The 18,567-nt window shown below is 48.1% G+C and overlaps 1 protein-coding gene across 2 annotated transcripts in view; it reads right to left on the bottom strand.

Annotated features, from left to right (window-relative positions):
• ascc3 (activating signal cointegrator 1 complex subunit 3) overlaps nucleotides 1-18,567 on the bottom strand; it is a 244,015-nt gene that overhangs the window by 67,466 nt on the left and 157,982 nt on the right. For both annotated transcript variants that reach the window (XM_061237731.1, XM_061237739.1), the window contains exons 15-17: nucleotides 8,250-8,441; nucleotides 7,223-7,447; nucleotides 1,417-1,536 (exon numbers count right to left, since the gene is read on the bottom strand). In XM_061237731.1, coding sequence (XP_061093715.1) covers nucleotides 1,417-1,536; nucleotides 7,223-7,447; nucleotides 8,250-8,441 — 537 coding nt within the window. The remainder of the gene's footprint in view (nucleotides 1-1,416; nucleotides 1,537-7,222; nucleotides 7,448-8,249; nucleotides 8,442-18,567) is intronic.

Here is an 18,567-nt window from a genome sequence, read left to right as displayed (position 1 = left end):
TTGGTTGGTACTGGGTTGATGTTTGGAGGTAGGTTCAAATCCAAGTGCTGCATAAATAGTCTGTCTTAAGAGTTTTAGTCTTGTAATGAGACTTAAAATCTTTTCTTTTTTTTCCCCTCTCAATTAGAAAATATTAGCCTGTTTTAAGATACTGTTAAGACACTGCTTGACAAGTGAAATTTGACCCCATTGGCAAATCTTGGCAATAGTTACTTATTCAGCAAAAAAGTCTAAATATTTTAAGTCTAAATATAAGGCTAAAACACATGTTTTTTAACTTTTTTGAATTGATACACCAAGAGCAGACATTTTGTTTTTCTTTACTTATTTTTTTCACTCCTGTTTTACCCACCCAAACATTCAGCAGATAAGTGGATGAAAAATAAATGTTAAGTGTAGAATGTCTGGATGAGCGCTGGGTGTTAAGCAAATAAACAACGGCATGTCGCAATAATGTCAGGATTCGGATTCAAGCTGCGTACTAAGCCCTTTACCGTGTTACTTTTAAATGAGTTAAACAGGCTTACACGTTCCCTATAGACACCCGTCTCTGAGTTAGCGAGTGGGGAGCGGTGTTAGCGGGGATATTAGGCAATGGAAAATCCCCTAAAGACGGGCGGGCGACGTCACAGGAAGTAAAGCGCTGGTGGGGAGCGGGGGGTGGGCAGTCGATGGAGAAGATACGGCATCTGGGGGTAAACAATCCTCCCCTCTCAAAAAAGAAGAGAGAGAGAGTCAGGTGATAAATCAAGGCTTCGGGAAGCGTCGGGAGAGTAAATCAGTGCCGGAGAGGGAGGGTGACGGAACAATAGCAGGCCGTTTCCTCGCAGGGACAGTGTCTCTCACGGTAACCAGGGGCCTCGCGCTCCCGCGGAAGGAACCAGAAGGGTAAATATTTGCCCTCTTTCGGTGGCTGGGGGGGGGGGGTTGGTCAGAAGTAAAAAAAAAAAAACGGCCGGGTGAGGACGTGTGAAAGGTTAAAGGTGAAAGGTCCTGCGCACCTGTTTGGCCTTGCGGGCGAGATATGCGCTCCGTCGAGCACGCCCGGGTTCTGTATTAATCCGACCCCGAGGACTCTGAGGTCAGAGGTCACAGATGAGAGGTGTTTTATAGCGGTTAGGCCACGCCGCTGATCGAAGCTGAAAGCTCAGAGGTGCTCTGTAACCGATAGGGGTGTTGTCTGGGAGAGGAGACAGGTGGCTGTACCTGGTAGGCCTTGTGATTGATGCCGTAGGCTAGTGGGTTAGCCCTCATTCGCACATACAGGTAGGTGTAGCCGATAGGTGTGTAGTCTGGGAGAGGTGGCTGTACCTGGTAGGCCTTGTGATCGATGCCGTAGGCTAGCGGGTTAGCCCTCATTCGCACGTACAGGTAGGTGTAGCTGATAGGTGTGTAGTCTGGGAGAGTTGACTGTACCTGGTAGGCCTTGTGGTTGATGCCATAGGCTAGCGGGTTAGCCCTCATTCGCACGTACAGGTAGGTGTAGCTCAGCCACTTCACAGCTTCTTCAACGTTGGTCACGGTCCCTAAAGCCACCTGTTTCAGGGGTGCAGAGAATTTCTCATTACACCCTTAAAACAATTCAAGGAACACTGCAATTACCAACAAAATGTTATCAGTGATTTTTCACACATCGTATATCAATTTTGGATGCAGCCTTTATTTACTGCATTGTCTTTTTATTCCATTGGGAAGGACCTTGATTCTTTGTATGAAAGATTATTTGTACAAAGTGTATTCTTATCATTAATATTATCTGGCATGCTCAATATAGTGAAGTTCAAAAGTGTGCAAACCTAATTTTACAAAAGCACCTAAAAAGACCTGAATGATTATGGTACACCTAACAAAGAGGCTTACATCAATCTGCAACTACAGGCCTCACCCCTAGTTCCCCCAGCAGATGATGTCATTAAAACTATGTGTGTATGCACGTAGCACACATGAACAGAACACGTACAGTGGCCATTTCACAACACTCTGGCCCAGTTCATTCTGTAAATGTTAAATGTCCCCCTGCACCACCCTTCTCCACCCCGCTCCCAGCCAGTACACAGCAGAAAGAGTTAATGTTTTATTAATGCACACAACATGTCGCAAACAACATCTTCCCTCAGATTCGGCCATTAAGGAAATCTATAACCGCTCCAGGAGCGTCTCTGTGTACTGTTATGACCGGCTGGGATGTATGCACATATTTAACAGGGGTCACAGCAGCGGAAACAACCACTTCCTGTGAATAAAGATGCAGGAGAAGCCCTCACATACATTAAACATTCAGAATGAACCCAGAAAAACCAACAGAACGAGAAAAAAGTGAGGAAAAACATTTGCCCAGGCAGACCCGGGCAAAACGGATAAACAAACAAAAAAAGGTTTTTTGGCTAGGGTGAGTGTGTTGTTTTTACCCAGAGGTAGTAAAATGGCGGCTGTGTCTAACCGATGCTGCCAGTGCCTGTATGAAGGCACTCTGTCGATGGCTGAACGCGGAGTGACGCGTCTATGTTTGAGGACCTCGAAGACAAAGCATCACGCATGTGTGCACATGCACTGGACTGGGCCTTTTTTCAGGCGAAGTTACAGCCCTGGATCCAAATCTTGTGACGCGTGACGCTCCCACCAAGAGCAGAACGCATGTGTTGTTTTGAGAGTGTCGTTTGGCACTTAAAGTAGGGAACGGTACAGGTTGTGGCAGAGAGAAAGCAGTTGAGGATTTCAACAGCCACAATAAACCTCCATAGAAAAACAAGAAAACAAACAAAAGAGTCTGCTAAGGAAAGTGGTTAAGCCAGCAATTATCAGTTATCTGTACAAAACATGCAAACAAATGCAGTATTCTTACAGAATCAAGTTTCTTTCATTTATTGGTATGTTGTGTCAAATCAGGTACCGTTTTTCTGTAGTTCTTTGACAGGAAACCATATGTAGGACATTGCTCCAGAAAAAAGGATTCATAATCCACATGAATCGAATGAAACAAACCAAATCCAGCGCGTGCCAGAATGGAGACTGCTCTTGTAGAGAGTGGCAGAACTTTAATCTGGAGGCTGAACCTAGTCGGCTGTCAAACAGAGTGCAGTTTTCCTCCGGAGTGCATCTGAGGTGTGTGAAGTCATACGGGATCGGAACGGGGGGGGTTGGGGTGTCCTTTTAGCGAGCGGGTGAATAAAACAAACACGGTAAAATCTTCACGTTCACCGTTAGCTCAGGTACGGGATCTCTCCGTCTTATCCCCGACGCATTCTCCCACGTCCCCGAATCCGTGCCGAGAGCTGCGTACACAAGCAGGGTCCTCTCACTGGTACACACTGCCCCCTCTGTCCGTCAGCTGCAACTGTGCCTGCCGTTCCGCTCCATTTTATAGCGGGTTTGAGCTCGAGCGGAGGGAAACGGTGATATCAGTCCAAACTGGGGAACTCGGAAAGCCTGCTTGTTCGTGTTATGGCCTGACAGAAAATCTTTAACATTACACACGTGACCGCATCAATAATGGTAAAGAAAAACTTCAGTAATTCTGCCACCTCGCTGTCCTAACCCACATGTGGTCTTTTCCCCTTCTGTCCACCTTCAACGGTCAGACGTAAAAAGGCTGGGCAAGTCCCTACGTATCAGCAAAACGTACATACTCTACTACAGGGATGGGCAACTCCAGTCCTGTAGGGCTGGTATGCATGTATTTTGCTGCCACCAGTTACCCTGGCTCAGTCAGCTAATTAGCCATATGCACCATGACTGATTCACTCATGGAATAGACCTCAATAAAATGCGATAAGACAAAGAACATTTATCAGATACAGAATGTGGCAAAAAATGACAGATAAAATATTGAGCTAATTAAATAATTACGAGCAGAAGTCTGAAATCCAGAAGCAGATACGGCCCACCTTGCCCATTCCGATCTGCGATATCGCCCTCTGTGCTGTAAACAGCGGGTCTTTCAAAGATAGCCCATGTTGTTGTTTGATATGCAGGTACAGCTGAGGGCGGGCAGATGACTGACGGTTTATGTGGTCTGATGGTAATGGCGGTAGGCTGGGACACATGAGCGCGCGTTACGGACACGCACGCACACACACACGTTTCCTCGGGGCCGGGGGCATCTCTGTGTTCATATTGCGGCAGTCGCTAAAGGGACGTCTGAATCAGCGCCCGTTTGGGCATAATCTGCAAACACACAATACAAATACCTGCAGCCTGCCTGTTTCTTACATCAGCCTCTGTCGGTTTCTCTCCATCCCTCCCTCCCTCCCTCCCACTCGTTTCTCTCCCCCCCCCCCCCCCGCTCTCTCTGATGTGACAGAGGAGGAGATATAACGCTGAGGAGAAGATCCATCTTTGATTTTGGCATTGCTGAGTCTCACTGAAGCAGCCTTAATGTGGCAACAGCTATGACATGTACAGACACACTCACACACACACACACATGCACACACACACACACACACACACATAAACACAAACACACACACTGGCACACTTGCATGCACACATACAAAAAGGCGCACAAACACACACAAGCACGCATGCAGGCACACACAAGCAGGTAAACACACATGCAAACACAAACACACTAACCGCAGAGTCAGACACGTATGCATATACAGTCAACACACATGCAGGCACATATGCTAGCACACATGGTCGGACACACACACACACACATATGGCGGAGACATATGCTTAAAAATGCACGCACACATTCTTCTAGATACAAAGGGAACTCACACACACCTGCACATGTTCACATACACACACATGCAGGGGCGTATCAGCACACAAACGAACACACATTGCCATAAAAAACATGAAAACGGACACACACACAGATCCAGTCTTCTTATACCATGATTAATGTCCGCTGAATGTAAACTATCCGGTATCATTTACATTAAGTTTACTACCATTTTACAACCAGCTATATCGCAAGCTCTATAAAGCCACACTGTAAATCTAAGTGATTACATAAGTAGGCTGTATGTTAACATAACTAACCGATTCATAGCGCCATATATCTCTCCTCTGACCCATCTCATGTGTCTTACAAATGGCAGTCTGAGAACAGGGCGGCACAGTAAAGGCAAGATTTGAGCAAATCTGCAAGTCGGTGCAGGAAATGAATAGTCAAAAATAGGCAGATTATTATTTTATTCTACAGTAACTGAAAATAGAAAGCAGGGCAGGCCTGTTTATGTTTAAATTGCGTCCATCTCAAAGCACACGGCTTATGACCGCTGCTGGTTTTCAATCCTTTGGCGCCACCTAGTGTGCGTTTCCCACACTTGCAGTGACACCCCCAGCCACCACTACCCACCCTGTTAATGGCTTCTTCTGTGGTGCTGCCATCTAATGGCAATGAGAAGAACCTGCCAGTCTACCACAAAATATGGGACATTAATGTTACATCACATTACATTACAGACATGAGGCAGATGCTCTTATCCAGAGTGAAGTACAACAAAGTGCATACCCATGACCAGGGACACGTGTGCTGAAAGACCCTAGAGGGAAGCACAATTTCAAATGCTAAGAATACAATGATAAGGACTTTGGCCTATTTGATTAATCTGACAGTTGATGGCAGTAATGTCATGAACAAATAGCATTACCTGGTCCGAAAAGTCAGAAAAGCAAAGATATTGCATTCAATAAATGTCTCTCTATCTCCTTAAAAAAATCCCCTTTTTCCTATTAATGTATTTCCTAGCATACTGCAAGGTGCTGTTCACAGGGTCTACTTGTCCCTTACAAACCATTAATCTATGGGTTCATTTCAATCCCTTATTTTTCTCCTCCTTCTCCTTTTCTTGCCCCTAGCTCCACCCAATTGGGAGTTCCTAACCTCTACTTCCAGCTCCAAGATGGAACATTTAAGGTGTTGGAATGTCCTTAACCTCCTAAGACCTGGCGTACACATGTGTGGACTCCACACTTTGGGCTGTACAACCATAATACTTAATTCTTAAGACCGAGCGTCCACATATGTGGACATCATTTTTCTCAAAAACTACATCATGTCAAAAGATGATGCTTAGTTTGTATACTTATCAGGTCCCAATAAGCCCAAATAGCAAAGAGAAATTAAAAATGCATACCAAAAAAGAGTGCGGGTCTTAGGAGGTTAAAGGTACAATAGGTAATTTTGGACTTCTAACGGTCAAGAGAGGAATAGCAGCAACAAACACCTTCAAACCACAACACTGTTTATCCCTCCACCTTCTCTATAAATGCGCTGACGTTGAAACGCCATTAGCTGTGCTTATTAGAACCAATTTTCAACCAATGAGCTTGAATTATTGTACAGTTATACAATGTTTTGGTACAAAGTGTCAGGCCGTCAACTGTATATTCTGAAACCCAAATTTAAGGACTATAAACACAGGCAGAGGGTGAGGCTTTTTCAATGAAAGGAATGGTCTTGTAACAATGTTTTAACACAAATATCTTACACATTGTACCTTTAAAGATGGCGGAGCTAAATCAATTTTTGGGTCAGGAGCAAGTAAAAGATAAAAGAGGAGAACAATAAGCAATTGGCCTGAGCCCAATGTGTGTCTGGGGAGTAGCAAAAACCCAGGAAAACTTTCCCTTTTATTGGCGTTCAAGTCTGAGCTGTGCTTGTTGTTTGCGCCCTCCAGTGGCAGATTGAGTTTCTGTGCGCACAGCAACCAGCACATCAGTCACTGTCTTTTGATGTGGACTGACAGTGCGCCTTTGCAAATTGCTCTTTAGGTTCATCAATCCAGGTTTGCCTCTTTCTCTGTCTTTCTCGCTGTCTAAGGTTTTCACATCTTCAGCAACCAAACTGCTGGAGCAGGTGTTTACTTTCTAAGGCATTTATCACAGGAAATTATTTTACTGGAGCCTAATTGAACCCAATTGTATTTCAAAAATATAAATGACTGGGCCTTCTCTAATTTTAAGCAGAGTGTGCGCTACGTGTGTGATTGTACAAGGGAGTCTAAGCAGCTTCTGTGATTGGACGGACGTGTCTAAGCAACGAGTGAGATTGGACAGCGGTGTCTAAGCACTACATCTAAGCGACACGGGTGATCAGACAGCGGCATATAATCAACATGTGTGATAGCGATGTCTAAGCGACGTGCGTGATTGGACAGCTATGTCTAAGCGACGTGCGTGATTGGACAGCTATGTCTAAGCAACGTGCATGATTGGACAGCGACGTCTAAGCGACGCGCGTGATTGGACGGCGAGCTCACCGCACCTCAGCGTTGAGGTTGTCAGCCAGGCTGGCCAGGAACTGGCTCTCGATGGGGTTCTGCTGGGTGAGCAGGGTGAGGTAGTGGCTCAGCTTGTCGTGGGAGGTGATGATGGTGCCTTCGCCGTACTTGTCGAACTGAGGCCTCCCAGCGCGCCCGAAGATCTGCATCACGTCCAGGATGCCCAGGTCCACCAGCGTGCCCCGCTTAGCGTCGTAGATCTGAGTGCCCTGTGAAGCCACGCCACACCGTCAGAGCAGTGCTAACGACAGCCTTCTGCAGCGCCCGCTCTGTTCTACACACTGTGTGGAGCTCACTGACATACCGCACATTCACATCTCCTACACACTGTGTGGGGCTCACTGACATACCACACATTCACATCTCCTACACACTGTGTGGGGCTCACTGACATACCACACATTCACATCTCCTACACACTGTGTGGGGCTCACTGACATACCACACATTCACATCTCCTACACACTGTGTGGAGCTCACTGACATACCACACATTCACATCTCCTACACACTGTGTGGAGCTCACTGACATACCACACATTCACATCTCCTACACACTGTGTGGAGCTCACTGACATACCACACATTCACATCTCCTACACACTGTGTGGAGCTCACTGACATACCACACATTCACAGCTCCTACACACTATGTGGGGCTCACTGATATACCACACATTCACATCTCCTACACACTGTGTGGAGCTCACTGACATACCACACATTCACATCATTTATAGTGTTTTACATGTTTTTTGCTTATATTAAAGCCAGAAAACACACAAATATAGAAGGACAATATCTCTCTCTGACATAGAAGACAGACTGACATGACAGATATGTGCACATGTACAAACACAGGCATGCATGCACACACAAATGCACACCGACACAATTATACACAGACAGACACACAAAAACATGAACAAACACATAGAGAGACACATTGTATACACATACTTGTTTGCAACACATGCACACACAGACACAAATGCACACAGACACACAGACCTTGATGATGACGGCGTGGGCGGGCAGGTTGACCCCCCAGGCCAATGTGGCGGTGCACACCAGCACTTTCAGATAGCCCTTAGAGAACATGGACTCCATCAGGCTCCTGTCCGACCGCAGCATGCCCGCGTGGTGGATCCCGAACCCGTCCGGAAACATCTCCTGCATCTGCTTGTTCCGCGAACGCTGCACCTGCGGTCAGAGCGGAGGGTCACATGTCCTGTCCCCCTCTTCCTATTGGTGCAGAGCATCGGACGGACAAACAGGATCTGTCACTCAAATATCCCGCGCAAATATCTCCTTCTGTAAGTGAGGGTCCAGCAGCAGGGGGAGGAGAATGGAAGAGCAGAATCAGTAGCATTAGCAGAGGGAGAAGAAAGGAACAGCGGTGGTATCAAGGGAGCAGAAAGGAACAGCGGCGGTAGCAGAGGGAACAGAAAGGAACAGCAGCTATAGCAGAGGGGGCAGCAGGGAACAGCAACTGTAGCAGAGGGGGTAGAAGGGAACAGCAGAGGGGGCTGCAAGGAACAGCGGCGGCAACAGAGGGGGCAGAAGGGAACAGAGGTAGCAGCAGAGGGGGCAGAAGGGAACAGTGGTAGTAGCAGAGGGGGCAGAAGGGACCAGTGGTAGTAGCAGAGGGGGCAGAAGGGACCAGTGGTAGTAGCAGAGGGGGCAGAAGGGACCAGTGGTAGTAGCAGAGGGGGCAGAAGTGAACAGCAGCAGTAGCAGAGGGGGCAGAAGGGAACAATGGTAGTTGCAGAGGGGGCAGAAGGGAACAGCGGCGGTAGATGGGGCGGGTCGTGGCAGCGGACCGATACGGGTACAGTGGTGGACCGGCACAGCAGGGCTGCTCTGTAATCTCAGAGGTGGGTGTGAGAGGATCAAAGCTCAGCTCTGCCCTGTACCTACAGTGCACATCCAGCCCCCCGCCCCCCGTCGAGATCAGAACCACGGTCCCAGCATGCTCTCTGTCTCCTCCGCAATGAGGGGCGGGCAGGCCGGCCACAGGTAGCTGTCTGTCTGTCTGTCTGTCTGTCTGTCTGTCTGTCTGTCTGTCTGTCTGTCTGTCTGTCTGTCTGTCTGTCTGTCTGTCTGTCACTCACTCACTCACTCACTCACTCACTCACTCACTCACTCACTCACTCACTCACTCACTCACTCACTCACTCACTCACTCACTCACTCACTCACTCACTCACTCACTCACTCACTCACTCACTCACTCACTCACTCACTCACTCACTCACTCACTCACTCACTCACTCACTCACTCACTCACTCACTCACTCACTCACTCACTCACTCACTCACTCACTCACTCACTCACTCACTCACTCACTCACTCACTCACTCACTCACTCACTCACTCACTCACTCACTCACTCACTCACTCACTCACTCACTCACTCACTCACTCACTCACTCACTCACTCACTCACTCACTCACTCACTCACTCACTCACTCACTCACTCACTCACTCACTCACTCACTCACTCACTCACTCACTCACTCACTCACTCACTCACTCACTCACTCACTCACTCACTCACTCACTCACTCACTCACTCACTCACTCACTCACTCACTCACTCACTCACTCACTCACTCACTCACTCACTCACTCACTCACTCACTCACTCACTCACTCACTCACTCACTCACTCACTCACTCACTCACTCACTCACTCACTCACTCACTCACTCACTCACTCACTCACTCACTCACTCACTCACTCACTCACTCACTCACTCACTCACTCACTCACTCACTCACTCACTCACTCACTCACACACACACACACACACACACACACACACACACACACACACACACACACGACCGCCTGGCCTGGAGACTGAATAAAGCAGCCAGACATCTGGGCTTGGACCTGTTACCGTCTGATACATTCACTGTGCGCCCTTTTAAGACCCCCGCCCAGCAAGACACAAAAAACAAAAAAAACAAGCGTGGGCTTAGTTAGTACTTGGATGGGAGACCTTAAACTGAGGTCCTGACTCACTATGGTCATGAAATATCCTGTGACACTCTTTGCAAAGAGTAGGGGGTTCCTAACATGGCTTAACCTTAACCTGCCACCCAATCATCCCCTGATTAATTTGGCAAAAAAATAATTACTCTCCCTCTCCACCTCAGCTGAGGGTGGTGAGCGTTCTGGCAAAAAATGGCTGCTCTGCATTACCCGGGTGGGATTTTGTCGTTGTGCGTTCGAACAAGGCCACAAATGAGCAAGCGTGGATGAGTGAAACTGCTGCTCTGTGCGGCAAAACTTTTCCCCATTGGTTTCTATTGGCGCCACTGTCTCAATAGACTATATACTCTAAGACTCAAACCCAGAGCCCCACTGGTCTGAGGCACAGTCATTTACCTTAACCACCAGGCTACAGGCCGCCCCCTACAGACTCAAACCCAGAGCCCCGCTGGTTTCCGTGCCCCTCTTCTCCTCACACCCACAGGTCACCTGACCACCGTCACTGAGTTTTAGAAGCCTTTGTTCGTGCTACTTCATTAGCAGTCCATACAAACTCTCAAACACACAAACTACACGCAGGACTCAAAGCACACAGCGCACACGGACCTGGCAACCCTCCCTCCCCTGCGATCCGCTGTCACTCGTTTATTCATCTCACCATCGCTCCACTTTCCTCCTCTGTCCAGCTCCCATCTTTTTAAACAGGGTGCGAGATGAAGCCTGTTCAGCTTCAGTCACTGGAGAGGAGAGCGTTCAAAGGCCTTGTCATAGATCTCAGAACAGTTTAAGAGAACATGCATGCGCCTGGATTAGTGAGAAGAGGAGACTGTTCAAAGGCCCTGTCACAGATCTCAGATCAGTTTAGGGGGATATGCAGACACTTGCCTCTGTTGTTGAGGTGTGAGGCTGAGGAGAGACACAGGCCAGAGGAGACCAGCTCTAATGGGAATGGAACACAGAACTGAGGCTCTCTTACTGAGAACACTCTCACGTGCACACACACTCCCACACTGTCTCTCTCTCACACACACACACTCCCACACTGTCTCTCTCACACACAGACACAGACACACACACACACTCACACTCACACTCACACTCACACTCACACTCACACTCACACTCACTCCCACACTGTCTCTCTCACACACTCACACACACACACACACACACACACTCACACACACACTCACACACTCCCACACTCCCACACTGTCGCTCTCTCACACACACACACACACAAGCGCGCACACACGCACGCACGCACACACGCACACACTGCAGGCTCAGGGCTGATTGAAATGCACAGTGGACGGGGGGTGGTGTGGGGGTCCTGACCCATCCCGGCAATACCCTGCACACCATTACAGCTTTATTCCCCCTCCTCCCTGTATGAACAGGGGTCAGCAAGCACAGGGGCCCCAGGGCCCGAGACCAGCGGTGGCTAGCGCTGGAGACGAACTGCCAGCTTAGTCATGCCAAAAGAGCCAAAGTCACATGCATGCAGGGGACACTGAGGCCAAAAGCTGGGCTGACATCACAGCCATCAAACTGGAACATTCTACAGCGTCTGCATCAGCAAGCAGCAGAGCCCCACTCTCCCCCTTCACTACGCTCCCCTACACACAGCCTGCTATAAGAGCCCCACTCTCCCTTCATTACACTACACCCAGCCTGCTATAAGAGCCCCGCTCTCCCTTCATTACACTACACCCAGCCTGCTATAAGAGCCCCACTCTCCCCCTACACTACGCTACACCCAGCCTGCTATAAGAGCCCCACTCTCCCCCTTCACTACGCTACACCCAGCCTGCTATAAGAGCCCCACTCTCCCTTCATTACACTACACCCAGCCTGCTATAAGAGCCCCACTCTCCCCCTACACTACGCTACACCCAGCCTGCTATAAGAGCCCCACTCTCCCCCTACACTACACTACACCCAGCCTGCTATAAGAGCCCCACTCTCCCCCTACACTATGCTACACCCAGCCTGCTATAAGAGCCCCACTCTCCCCCTTCACTACGCTCCCCTACACACAGCCTGCTATAAGAGCCCCACTCTCCCCCTACACTACGCTACACCCAGCCTGCTATAAGAGCCCCACTCTCCCTTCATTACACTACACCCAGCCTGCTATAAGAGCCCCACTCTCCCCCTACACTACGCTACACACAGCCTGCTATAAGAGCCCCACTCTCCTTTCATTACACTACACCCAGCCTGCTATAAGAGCCCCACTCTCCCCCTACACTACACTACACCCAGCCTGGTATAAGAGCCCCACTCTCCCCCTTCACTACGCTCCCCTACACCCAGCCTGCTATAAGAGCCCCACTCTCCACCTTCACTACGCTCCCCTACAACCAGCCTGCTATAAGAGCCCCACTCTCCCCCTTCACTACGCTCCCCTACACCCAGCCTGCTATAAGAGCCCCACTCTCCCCCTTCATTACACTACACCCAGCCTGCTATAAGAGCCCCACTCTCCCCCTACGCTCCCCTACACCCAGCCTGCTATAAGAGCCCCACTCTCCCTACATTACGCTCCCCTACACCCAGCCTGCTATAAGAGCCCCACTCTCCCTACATTACACTCCCCTACACCCAGCCTGCTATAGGAGCCCCACTCTCTCCCTACATTACACTACACCCAGCCTGCTATAAGAGCCCCACTCTCTCCCTACACTACGCTACACCCAGCCTGCTATAAGAGCCCCACTCTCTCCCTACACTACGCTACACCCAGCCTGCTATAAGAGCCCCACTCTCTCCCTACATTACGCTACACCCAGCCTGCTATAAGAGCCCCACTCTCCCTTCATTACACTACACCCAGCCTGCTATAAGAGCCCCACTCTCCCCCTACACTACGCTACACCCAGCCTGCTATAAGAGCCCCACTCTCTCCCTACATTACACTACACCCAGCCTGCTATAAGAGCCCCACTCTCCCTTCATTACACTCCCCTACACCCAGCCTGCTATAAGAGCCCCACTCTCTCCCTACATTACACTACACACAGCCTGCTATAGGAGCCCCACTCTCCCCCTACATTACACTACACACAGCCTGCTATAAGAGCCCCACTCTCCCCCTACACTACGCTCCCCTACACCCAGCCTGCTATAAGAGCCCCACTCTCTCCCTACATTACACTACACACAGCCTGCTATAGGAGCCCCACTCTCCCCCTACATTACACTACACACAGCCTGCTATAAGAGCCCCACTCTCCCCCTACACTACGCTCCCCTACACCCAGCCTGCTATAAGAGCCCCACTCTCCCTACATTACACTCCCCTACACCCAGCCTGCTATAGGAGCCCCACTCTCTCCCTTCATTACACTACACCCAGCCTGCTATAAGAGCCCCACTCTCCCCCTACACTACGCTATACCCAGCCTGCTCTAAGAGCCCCACTCTCCCCCTTCATTATGCTCCCCTACACCCGGCCTGCCGCCACCGCTACAACTCTGGGGTGGGGAGAACACAGAGTCAATAGCACTCGGACATCTGACCTTTGGAAATCTCCATTTGGTCTTTAAAAGTAGACGGGCGTTTAAAAATAAGCTTGCACTACAATATTGTGTAGATGCTGTGTGATACTGCAGGTAGCAGGCTAGTGCTGGCCTTCATGAGATACTGCAAGGGAAGGTGATTGAAACGCGAATGGGAGTGAAAATTCAGACGAGAAAAGCTTTTTCAGAAAATCCAACGGCCCATTAACAAAACTAAAATAGTGAAATAAATAGAAGTATTTTATATTAAAAATAGAAAAACGGTGAAGCAGTGCCATTGGAAATTGTTGGCCCGAAAATATAATCAACTATAGTAGTCATTTATTGTGCATTGTGTGGAAAATGATGCAGTTCCTATAAAATGGAAAAGTAGTTCCTGTATTGGTGACTACACACCCAGCAGAGTATATTATCTGCTCCTGTCTGTGCGTGTGTGTGTGTGTGTGTCTGTGTGTGTGTCTGCACATGTATGTGTGCGAGTGCGAGTGTGTGTGTGTGTGTGTGTGTGTGTGTGTGTGCGTGTGTGTGAGTGAGATGAAATCACAGCTATGGATGAAGTGTGGACATCCACTCTGAATGAATCCTGTAAATACCCAGCCTGGATGAAGATGCATGCGGAGAAACAAATGAACAGTAACAGAAATAAAAGTGACGGCACATAAGACCTTTGACACGGCACACATGTGAACATCACAGACGGAGAGAGACACAAAGAGCTGTTATGGCAGTTCAGCCGCCAACTATGACAAGCTTTTCAAAGATTTCAGATAAAGAGAAGCACCGGTCAACTGGCTGACCCTCGGGAGAATGAGAACGCAGAACGTGCTCGGGCGGGAATGCTGCCCATCACTCTGGACGTGGTCGGTGTGCGACGCACGCTGCTAGATTGGGCTGCCTCCAGAGCTGGTAGCTTTTGACTGCCTGGTTTTAGTGTGCTGTAATAAACCTGCGTTTATCCGTAAAATCTCTTTATACACCATGTACACACGGGCCAGTGTAGGCACAGACAAGCACGTATACATGTGTACATGCACTCAATGTTTTCTTCTGAAAGACAGGAGCACCATCAGCTTTCTATATATCTTAAGGAGCTCTGTCCCTTAACAAACTGTCCCCTCTCTTAACGAGCTCTGTCCCTTATTTTAACAAGCTCTGTCCTCTCTCTTAACGAGCTCTGTCCCTTATTTTAACAAGCTCTGTCCTCTCTCTTAACGAGCTCTGTCCCTTATTTTAACAAGCTCTGTCCTCTCTCTTAACGAGCTCTGTCCTCTTTCTTAATGAGCTCTGTCCTCTTTCTTAATGAGCTCTGTCCTCTTTCTTAATGAGCTGTCCCTTCTCTTAATGAGCACTGTCCTGAGCTGTCGCTTAACGACCTCTGTCCTCAGTTAACAAGCTCCGCCCTCTCCATCTTTTAATGAGCTCTGTCCCCTCTCTTAACGAGCTGTCCCCTCTCTTAACAAGCTATTTACTCTCTCTTAATGAGCTCTGTCCTCTCTCTTAACGAGCTGTCCCCTCTCTTAACAAGCTATGTACTCTCTCTTAATGAGATCTGTCCTCTCTCTTAATGAGCTCTGTCCCCTGTCTTAATGAGCTCGTCCTGTGCTGTCTCTTAACCTCTGTCCTCCTCTGTTAACAAGCTCCATCCTCTCCTGTCTCTTAATGAGCTGTCCGCTCCATCTTTTAACAAGCTCTGTCCCCTCTCTTAATAAGCGATGTCCTGTGCTGTCTCTAAACAACCTCTGTCCTCCTCTGTTAACAAGCTCTGTCCACTCCCAGCTCTTAACAAGCTCTGTCCACTCCCATGTTTTAACAAGCTGTCTTCCCCTGGTTTTTAACAAGGGCAGTCCTCTCCCACCTCTTAACGAGTGCTGTCCTCTCCTGTTTCTAAACACGCTCTGTCCTCTCAACACTGCTCCCTGTAGCACACACCTCTTCACTCTCGGAATCTGCTAATCAGCTAATTAAGCTTGTTTGGACCAAGATGAAACCCTGTGCTTGTCTGCCACAGCGTGAACTCTCCACTTTGCACTTTACAGAGGCAAGAACAATGTGTGTACATGTACCTTGAAAGACAAACCAGTGTGTGTGCGTGTGTGTTACACCTGGTAGTGTGAGGCTGGATATGTAGGAACTCCATTCCTTTGAGTCATAGCAGCCTTTCACAGAGCCTGAAGCTACATTCGCACCACCCACGGTTGCCATGACAATAGCCGATGATCACTGGCGATGACAGCATCCCATAGGACAAAGCACCAAGCACAAGTGTCCTTAAAATAAACCCTGCTCTCCCATGAGAGAGGAGCGTCAGAGTGCCACACACTCTTGCCCTGTAGGTGGCGCCACACACACTCGCAGAGGCACACCAACACATGCTGAGGGAAGTAACCAGACAGGCACAGAGATTAGCTATGCAAGACAGAATGCAAAGCTAAACCAGCGAAGGTCGTGTGTGTTAATGCATGTGTATTTCTGTTGGTGTGAAAATATGAGCTTGTGCATATAATGCATGTTTGTATGTTATGTCTTAAGCGCACCATTTGTGTGGAAGAGACGTGTGTGCATTCCCCATGGGCTATGCAAAGTGTGTACCATATACTACGATACAGCACATGATTGGTGTGTGTGTGTTGCATGTGTTTTCACATGTGATGGAAAGATATGTGTGTACCATATACAGTCCCCTCTAAAAGTATTGGGACAGCAAGGCCAATTATATTGTTTTTGAATACATTTGGGGTTGAGAGCAAAAGATGAACAACATTCATGAGACAAAATTTCAGAATTTCAGCTTTTATTTCCGGGTATTTACACCTCGATCTCTTAAACTACTTACAACATAGCACCTTTGGTAACAGACCACCACATTTTGGGTGTGAGCAAAAGTAAATAACGCTTAATATTTGGTAGCATATCCCTTGCTTACAACAACTGCATCAAGACTGCGACCCATTGACATCACAAAACTGTTGCATTCTTCTTTTGTGATGCTTTTCCAGGCTTTTACTGCAGCCTCTTTCAGTTTTTTGTTTGGGGGGTTTTTCTCTTCAGGAGGTGAAATGCATGCTCAATTGGGTTCAGGTCTGGTGTTTGCTTTGTTTTGTTGGCAGTGTGTTTTGGGTCATTGTCTTGCTGCATTGTCTTGCTGCATGCAGGGCTGCCTGTAGCATAGTGGTTAATGTAAATGACTGGGACATGCAAGGTCGGTTGCTCTGGATAAGAGCGTCTGCCAAATGCCAATAATGTAATGTAATGTAATGTAATGCATGATGACTTTCCTCCCAATTAGTTTGGACGCATTTCTCCGTAAGTTGGTGGACAGAATATTTTTGTAGACTTGTGAATTCATCCTACTGCTACCATCATGAGTTACATCATCAAGAAAGATTAGTAAACCCACTCCAGAAGCAGCCATGCAAGTCCAAGTCATGACAATTCATCCACCGTGCTTCACAGATGAGCTTGCATGTTTTGGATCATAAGCAGATCCCTTCTTTCTCCACACCTTCTTTTTCCATCACTAATCTAACAGGTTAATTAAACAAATTAATCTAGGTATCATCAGTCCATAAACTTTGACCAGAATGTTTGTGGCTCATCTTCCCAAATTATAATCTCGCCTTCCAATTCTTACTACTGATGAATTGCATCTTGCGGTATAGCCTCTATATTTCTGTTCTCGAAGACTTCTTTGTACTGTTGATTGAGATACCTACACCCCTGCCCTGTGGAGCTTGTTTGTCACTGACTAATGTTCTGGGGGTTTTCTTCACAGCTCTCACAATGTTTCTGTCATCAACTGCTGACGTTTTTCCTTGGTTGACCTGTTCGATGTCGGTTGCTCAGTATATGCCAGCGGTTTCTTTCATTTCAGGCTCCAAACTGGCTTGCTTTTCTCCCAAAGACAGCTCTCTGGTCTTCATGTTGGTTTATCGCTGCTCACGCAAATGCAGGAAAAACGCAAGGCTAAAACCAAGAGTAGACGCTCAAAACTATTTATTGTTTAACCAATCAATCTAAAAGGACACATCTGGGCAACAAGAAGTTGTTAAACAAATCTAAATAAAAAAATACCAGGAGATAAAAGCTGAAATTCAGATCTGTCATCTCATGTACATCTTTTGACCTCAAACTTAATTGTCTTCAGTGTATAGCAAAAACAAAAGAATTGACCTTGCAGTTCCAATGTGTGTGTGTGTGTGTGTGTGTGTGTGTGTGTGTGTGCGCGCACATGAGTAGGTGGGTGAGCATGTACGTTTCAGAGTGAGATGCAGTGCAGTGCAGTGCAGTGCATTCACTCCTGGGGATATATGATCAGGGTCTAATTGAAATGCTAAAGATAAGGTTTGCTCGGAGCTGTCATTATGTGTTAAAGCAGCTCTTTCCCAGTGTAATTTAAAGCGAGGCGGCCCTGGGCCCTCATGTCTCTATCTCTGTATTTAAGGTGGCAGGGCATTGTGGCTCTCAGCAGCCCAGATTAGGCCGAGCGATGATGAGGCTCCTGCAGACTGCTAATGCTAATGCTAACGCTGCCAGCACACAGTCCCGAGACCGGTGCACTTAATCAGGCCAGACAGCAGCCCCATATTCACTGCACAGCATATCAGCCGTGCGAGGGTTTGTTTGTGTGTGTGTGTGTGTGTGTGTGTGTGTGTGTGTGTGTGTGTGTGTGTGTGTACGCGTGTGAGTGTGAAGATGCTCCTCTGAATTTGGGTGCATAGACATGTATACGCACGTGTATGCACAGTAATTCGGTAGCACACAGAAACATGTACACTCAGTGAGCACTTTATTAGGTATTTATT

The sequence above is a fragment of the Conger conger genome, chromosome 1 (assembly GCF_963514075.1).
Source record: "Conger conger chromosome 1, fConCon1.1, whole genome shotgun sequence".
NCBI lineage: Eukaryota > Metazoa > Chordata > Actinopteri > Anguilliformes > Congridae > Conger > Conger conger.
The sequence above is the reverse complement of the archived record's forward strand: the minus strand, read 5'-3'. Positions and strand labels throughout refer to the sequence as shown.